Genomic DNA, 8088 nt, shown 5'->3' with positions numbered 1-8088 from the left:
CTACATATCCAGTCAGACCGATCTTTGTCCCGGTTTATAACTGCTGTTCTGTGTTTTCCTGCCATAAATTTCAATGAAGAGCAGGCTTTCCCTTCTCAGGGACCTCCTGGTATGTACTGGGGGCGACTACTGTTAGTTTCTCCTGCAGCCTCTCTTCTCCAGGCTGAACAAGCCCATACTCTTCAGCCTTTCCTCACGGGTCCATTGCTCCAGCCCTAACCTTCCCATTTAACTTGCCCCAGTTTATTGATGTCTCTTTTACAAAGGAAGACCACAACTGGACACAGTATTGTCAGTGTGGCATAAGAGGTGCTGAGTGAATTGAATGGCCACTTGTCTTGATTTGTTGTTCATGTCAGTGTTCATACAGCCCCATCACTGCCAGGCCCCCCAGCCTTGCTGTCCAGCCCATCAATACCCAGCCTGTACCATCGCTGGGATTAGTCCTCCAGGACCCTGCATGTGGCCTTGTTGAGTGTCAGGTTCTTGCTCTCAAGAGCAGCCCTGCCCTCCATTGTACTGGCCACCCTGTCACTTTTGGCAAGGATTGAAAACTTGATGAGGGTGTGTTTTCCTCCTTCTCCTGCTTATTGCCGAATGCATTAAAGAGGATAGGTCCCTGGATACATCCTAATGAGATCCACTTGTGAGCAGCCTACAGGCTGAGTAAGCGCCATTAACCACTTTCCGCAGAGCCTGACAGCCCAGCCAGGTTTTCACCATCTGGTCGTTCTGCCCTGTGGACAATCCCATCCCACTTTTGATGCCAGGATACTGTGGAATATCATGTCAATGGTCTTGTTAAAGGCAAGGTGGATTGTAACCACCTCTCTTCCTTCATCTACAGAGATCTAGGCAATTCATCATTGAAGATAACCAGGTTGGTCAAGTGTGATTTAGACTTGGCAAATCCAAACCAACCGTTCTAGTCACCTTTTTCTCTTTCTTCAGCCCAGGAAAAGCTTCCAGGAATACTTTCTCAGATTGTGTTGTCCTAACTAGCTGTATGATTTTCTTGAGATGATACCCAGCATGTATATTTTTTACTACTTATAGATGACTCTGTATTCTAAATATGCAATTCCTTAAAAAAATCCACTAAGAAAACTACTTGGTAGGCAAAATTAACTTGTAAGTGTTCTCAAAAACCTAAGAGTTAAGTTGTCACACATATTTCAGGGATACCCACTTACTACGTATAAAAAAGGATAGTTCTCATTTTTTAAAGGAGTCTTCAACCTTTGCGCTAAAAAGTAGGTAAATAGAAAGCCTTAAGTCATTAATCTAGACATTGTTCTGCCAACTTCCCCAGTGCCATATAATCTTTATTGTTTCAGTCCTTCCCCTTTCACTTTCCCTTTGCAATAATTTTTTTGAGATTGTGTGCACAGGAGTGCGTGTCTGATCAAACACTTGCAGTCATGTAGGACAAAGTAAATTTGATCCACATCCTTCAAGTTTTATTTTTTTTCTATCATTGAGATAGTGTTTATCTATTGTAATAACAACAGATGGGGATAGGTTAGAGATAACTTAGAACATATGGAAAATGAGTATTTGGTTGCTTTTGTTTATACTGGAGACTAGCAAAAAAGAAAAGCCTTTTACCTTCAGAAAAACCTATGAAAAACATAAAAGCAGTACATATTTTATATAATGAAATCTAAATTCCTTATCGGAATATATAGAAATTATTGTTAATTCCTATAGTGTTGGAGGAGCTGGACAGAGATAGACAACTGGTAGCATACAACTTTTGGCATCTGAATTTCTGGGCAGGCTCTGTGGGCTTCTCTGGATGTGAATCAGAGCAGAAGCCCACTGTAGGCACCCTGGTTTGCACTCTTGAGAAGCCCTTTTGTCCAGAGACTGAGGAGGAAGAGCTGCTGGCAAAATTACAGGCCAAAAATTGAGCAGTGTAAGTTGTTCTGGCTATTTTTGGTCCAGATCTAGAGACTGCTGCTATTCATTCAGTCTGTATGGTTGCAGTATGGTGTGCATATACCTTCCTACCAATATTATAGGAGGAACTGTGAAGTCTTCAGTTCTCTTCCTTTCCTAAAACTGAGTCAATTGAGGTATACTGTTCACACCTCTGAGCCCGGTCTCATCCCTGACAAATTATTTGAATAAAATGAACACAACCTTTTTTTTTGGTTACTGTGGGCTTATTCTGTCACAACTCAAGACAGAAATTACGAGTGCTAATGACCCTGCTGGAGCCTGAAGCTTTCCCTCTATCATGAGCATAAGGCTTAATCCAGATGTGGTTAAACTATATGGTACTAAATATCAGACATGATTCTAAATGTTACATGATGTTGTTGAAATTAGTAACTTCAGTATTAGTATCTCTGATAGTATTCTTAATAGTACCTTCCATTAACAGACTTGAATATCCATGATTCTTTAACATCTTCCTGACCCCTAGAGATGCATGTTTTTTTCTAGTTAAACTATTGTCCATATTTCTTCCTTCAGATGAAAACCCTACCTTTTCTTCCACAATACAGTTTAAAGGCAATTAGTATTGATAACTGCAAATGAAATTTTTAGTCCATATTTTAAGAATGATGCAGAACAATATAGTATGGAGCCATGTTCTTCTAGCAGAGAAGCCAGTGGAGCTTTTTAGTGAATTATGATGAATCATTATTTGGTGCAGTACTAGGAAACAGAGCATTTCTTAATTTCTTAACTTCCTCGTGTGTGAAGCCATCTGAATCCTTATTGGATGAGCCAGACTTACAGCAGCATTTTACTAACGAGTGAAAAGACACTCAGGATGAAGCATATGGTGTCTAAATTTTTCTGTCATACTTGTCCACATTTGTTTCTAATAATGTAATAGGGCATTGTTCTTGCTATATTTTAAGATGTGTGGATTTCACTACTTTGGAAAATCCTTCCACTGTGTAATTCAAACTTGTTTTATTAACATAAGGGTTTATTGTGCAATCCTTAACTATATTTTTATTCGGCTTTTCTATTTTCTATTCTGCTAAGGGAATAATTCTTAATGGAAGAACCATTCATATGTAATCTGTAGAATCATACTTGGAGAGTCTGAGTTTCTCAGCCTATCCATTTTCTGAATTAAATAGAAAAAAAGTTTATGAACTGGTCTTCTATATACTCTGTCCTTCGTGAGATTGCCTGCCAATGTGTAGCAGATGAAAAAGTATAAAGTGCAGCTTGTCTTGCAAAATATCAGTAGATTCAAAGTCCAACTTGCCATGAAGTTTGCTCTTAATAGATAAAAAAGGTAGACTCCAGAGAAGTCTAGTGGGACAATACCCAGCAATATCTTGAGTCCAATTACCAATCAATTCAGAGCTAATAAACTATTCCAGCAAAGCAGTAAAGCAGCATGCTCTTGTCAGCAGAGCTCAGAAAATGTAAATGAGATTACGAGAAAGCCAGTTTCTACTGGACTTAACAAAGTGCAGGCTGTTTGTTTGTTTGTTTTTTGAAAAATAAGAGGATTACCCAAACATTGACTGAATTTCAGCTAATCACTGGATATAGACATTGTGGTGCTGCCTCTTTCTCACTGTCACAGATTATAAAGGTGAGTTAGTGAAGGGAAGACTGAACACAGAGGTTGTTTATTGAATGGGGTGACCATAATCTGAAACTTACAAGTCCGGAAGACTGATTTCTTTTATGTTTCCATAAGTTCTAAATTGAAAAGCTGCTTTGATACTGAGTTTACTGAGTTTATTTTACAGTGTAGTGAATTTTTCTAAGACTTTCTCAATATGCACCATTAAGCATTTCTTTGAATGATTCCCAGTCCGCTCTCTTCCAATCACAACTGTGATAAAAAGAAAAAAATATAAATGGAGACATAATAACATTTTTCTTCTGTTTTCTGCAGGCAGCCCCGCAGCACTTTGTCAGCTGCATGTAGATGATGAGATCATTGCTGTCAATGGCACAAAGGTTTCACATATGGACCACAGTCAGTGGGAAGAAGCCATCAACAGAGCACTAGAAACTGGAAACCTGGTCATGGATGTCAGACGATATGGAAAGAATGGTGAGTTGTTTCGTCGGGCAGATACTGTATGCTCTGTAAGGCAAATAAGCTTTGTCTCTGCTGTGCCTGACAGCTGAGAGTCCTTATTAGCCTTACAGCAGTAATACGTATCTAAGCTGAGTAGTTTGCCAATGTGTCTGTTGCATTTTAACACAACTTGGCTTTTTTAACTGCTTGAGCATTAGAAATGTCTTGACAAGAAAATCTGCAAAACATTGAACTACTGACCTCACTCTTGGGCTCTGCCGTGTTTCTTAGAGGATGGACAGGTAAAAAAGTGTGCAACCAGCACAAAAAGGAATCTAACATTTTGTTCCCTGCCATACCACAAGGATTAAGAGGGTCTGATCTCTAGGGGGTCTGATCACTAGATTTAAAGGCCCTCTCTCTCAATCACCAGCTCCCCTTCTTCAAGGAAGGAGGATCTTCTCTTCCTTTCTTCAGGGAGCGTTTGAAGTGAGGTATAAGCTTGTGGGTGATGCAGCACCTGTGTGCTATGATTCTGGCCATTGACCCAAATATTGTGGTGCTGTAATCTCTCCAGAATGGTACTACCCATTCTGGGTAGGGAGGGTTTCCATCCTGGCTTGACAGCCTTGTAGCATGTCTTGGCTTGCCATGATTTAATCAGGAAACGCTTTCAAAGTTCTAGAAGATTTTTTGCATTGGAAGTGTGACCAGTGACTTCTTTCACAGCATAAATACAAAACATTCTTTTAGTGGGAAGCTAGGTAAATAAGTTACCAGCAAACTGGGGTAAAAACAGTGGGGTTAGGAAGAGACAAGAAACAAATCACCTTATAGGACGTAATACAACTGAAGAGTGAGATTAGTGGCAAAAAACTAATTGAATAAAATTTTCAGTAGGAAGGGTAGGGAAGGGAGATAGGATGAAGTATGTGAGAAGAGCATCATTTGTATTTGCCTCATCAATTTGCCAATTTAGTTTAGGCTGCCTTTTCTTCCCCCTCTCTGTGCTTCCTGATGAGCATGGACATGAAAATGACCCTTCCCTGGATAGTATATGAGTCTCATTGTACCAGGAGTGAGTAAAGTCAGAAGAATTTTCTCAATCCTTACTAACACTAATGAAATAGTGTCCAATGAATGCTAACTCCTCTCTAATGTTCAGCGGCTGTAGCACATATCAGCAAAACATCTTTTGTTTTGGCAAACTTTTACCTGGTTTATGACTAACATTTGCATTTTTGGGGAAGGCGGTCTGCTATAAATGCCCTTCTTCCTGTCTTCACAAATTCCACCTGATTTGTGTGTCCCTTCTTCTGTTTTTGTGTTATTTTAATGTTTTCAATAGCTCTTGTTCTGTTCTTTGACGTTACTGTCTATATTAATTTCCCAATCCTCCACATACCAAAAAGACTGGGGCAAAGACCTGCCTTCCCTGCCACATGTAAGACATAAAATCCTCAATCTCACCAGTGTGGCTACCAACATTATAGGTGCATCTGAAAATAAATGGATTGATGCAACTTCGGGAGAAAAAGTTTCAAATGCTTCCACCATATCCACAAAAAGAGATTTCTCCAGCAGCCTTCAAAGTTCTGTGAGTATGTGTTTGAAGGTTCATGGGAGTTGGGGGGAGCAAGAAAAAATTTAGTGTCTTGATAGTGGGAGGATGGAGAAAAGAACTTGTGAATCTTCTGTTCCTTAAGCAATACAAGCACAGGACCCTGCATCTGAAATATGGAGAGGTAGCTATGCATGTATTGAGGTAAATAAGATGTTTTAAAGACTTGCTACTGTCTATTTATGAGAGAACACTGGTGAATGATAAATATTAAAACAAGTGCAGACTATCTTTTGATTAAAACCATATATAATGTTCGTTCTTCAGAGAAGACTTTGACCTGAATTATTAGCCTAAATGGAAGTTGCAGCCCCAAAGAACAGGTGCATATGTGCTTTCAAATTATTTGCAAATAAAACCTGCCTGCCAAGGAGCTGAAATAGGAAGATTTTGGCTTCTGGAATTTTCTTGCTAGCTAATGTGTTTTATTTCTGCAGCAGTTCACAGCTGGTTGAGTCCTTCAAATGCATGCAGTAGCTTTATTATAAATTACACTGAGGAAGTTTTAGATTGTTTTGTATCTTTCTATAAAATATTATGAAGTGTTTTGTGACATATAGTTCCTGATAGGAAAGATGCGTAGTTGGATAAACTTCCACAAATCTAATGAGCCTAAGACATTTATTTATTTATTTATTTATTCATTTATATATTTCAGGATACAGAAACAAAGTTGATAAATGGAATGCAAGGAGATCTTGGCTCTAATGAACAAAGAGGTAAACCACTGTTGCTTTTCATCTGCTCATTGTGTGGTTTGTGACAAGCACAGACACTAAGCCAGTAATGACTGAGAGTGTTATACAGTGGGTGAAGTGAGACCTTAACAAACCAAAAGCCAGACAGATATCTTTTTGCATCCAAACTGGGTCTAGCTTCTTCCACAGTTTGCTAGGTGGTTTGAGAACTGACAACAAAGCTGCAATGAAACCCCCTGTCTCTGCATTAGTGGTTGTAAATTTAATGTGTGGTAGGGGTGAAAAAGAAGGAACACGATTTATTGTAATTGCTACTGCAATGTATGGTGACTGAGTTAGTATGAGTATTGACTTATTTCACTGCCCAGGAAGAGTGTAGAGTACTCAGCTTTTTGCTATTTTTTCCTGCCTCTTTCAGTTGTAAGGTTTTGGGGTTAGTGGCTGTTTTCACTATTATTACTTTACTTTTATTCCTGGAGAACAATATTGATGATTCTGATATGAATAACAATTGCATATGAGGCTATGAGCAGTTATAGCCTTATTTGACAGCAGTGAGAGAAACCAGGTGTGTATACTTCCTAATGGAATAATAATCCTGAAATAGGAACTTTGTATTTCATTTTAGCTTGAATACACATGGCAATTCATAGAAAAATTCCCCCAAGATATCACTTGCCCTCTGGAGATGTTTTCTAATGGCCTTGAATAGTCATTAGGTTCCTCGTTTCAACTTTGAATCCTAGTCAAGGATGGTTAAATTAGACAGGGAGAACCTGAGTCTGAGTTTGACACTTGTGCTGTTTTTATAGTTGGACATTGTTACTGATAAAATGAAGTCCTAATTAGTATATGATGTAACCTCCTAAGGTTTTTCCTTTGTGTTTCAGGGGCTTTTTTTTTCAGAAGTGATGTTGCAGTGTATGAGAGGTCTAACCAAAGTTTCTTATCCAGTCATTATAGTCATTAAAAAAAAGGCACCTCATTTTGATTTGTTTGTATTCTTTGTATTTTCAAATAGCATCTGAACCTATTTCTTTGAAAAACTTAAAAAGGCGGTCACAATTTTTTGAACAAGGTAAACCAAAGAGCTAACATTTCATGTACTTCCATGAAATTGTTCCTGCTGCACACTCTCCCTAACAAGTCTGGTGCTGGGTGCTCTACCTCTTCAGTGTTGTTTCTGCAGTTACAATGAAGCAACATAATTAATTTCCCTTCTTTCCCCAGGGTCATCAGGTTATTCTTACAATTCATGGGTCTACCTTTGTGGTAATGGGTCTTTGCGTGTTCTCTTATATCTATAGCTGTTTAAATCTTTTCTGTGTTGTTCATACTTTTTTTTTCCCACTGGGTAGAAGTTAGAAGGGTGGCACTCTGTTCAGGTTTGCTACTACCTACAAAACAAGAATAATGGTGAATATTCCTGCAAAGGTTTAGAGAAGATCTCAGAGCTGTTGATGAAGTATTTAACTTTGGATTTGAGTTTGAGTTGCAGCTCTGTGCTTTTGCATAAATTGGTATAAAAAGGCATCTGCTGGCTTTCCACTATGTGGTGATGTCACAAGATCCCAAGAAGACCAATATAAGTTTTGAAATTAATATGCCAGCATTTTTTAAAAAGGCAATAAACAAGGCACTCAATTTTGGTTTTGTAGGTTGCTTTTTCAGCATTTTGCATGTCACAGCTCACATACTTCCACTAATGTTGTATGTCCTATGCTGTCTTTGGGCTATGTATGGCTTTCTGTTTTGCTGTA

General features: G+C 38.7%; 1 protein-coding gene across 14 annotated transcripts in view; it reads left to right on the top strand.

Annotated features, from left to right (window-relative positions):
* LMO7 (LIM domain 7) overlaps positions 1-8088 on the top strand; it is a 96365-nt gene that overhangs the window by 70421 nt on the left and 17856 nt on the right. For 7 of the 14 annotated variants that reach the window (XM_031057077.1, XM_031057078.1, XM_031057086.1 and 4 more), the window contains 4 exons: positions 3881-4042; positions 5422-5606; positions 6289-6349; positions 7350-7406. In XM_031057077.1, coding sequence (XP_030912937.1) covers positions 3881-4042; positions 5422-5606; positions 6289-6349; positions 7350-7406 — 465 coding nt within the window. Of the gene's footprint in view, positions 1-3880; positions 4043-5421; positions 5607-6288; positions 6350-7349; positions 7407-7558; positions 7601-8088 lie in introns of all 14 variants that reach the window. The other 7 variants (XM_031057088.1, XM_031057087.1, XM_031057083.1 and 4 more) reach the window with 5 other exon arrangements.

This window comes from Geospiza fortis, unplaced genomic scaffold, assembly GCF_000277835.1.
Source record: "Geospiza fortis unplaced genomic scaffold, GeoFor_1.0 scaffold45, whole genome shotgun sequence".
Taxonomy (NCBI): Eukaryota; Metazoa; Chordata; class Aves; order Passeriformes; family Thraupidae; genus Geospiza; species Geospiza fortis.
This window is presented reverse-complemented; position numbering and strand designations above follow the sequence as displayed.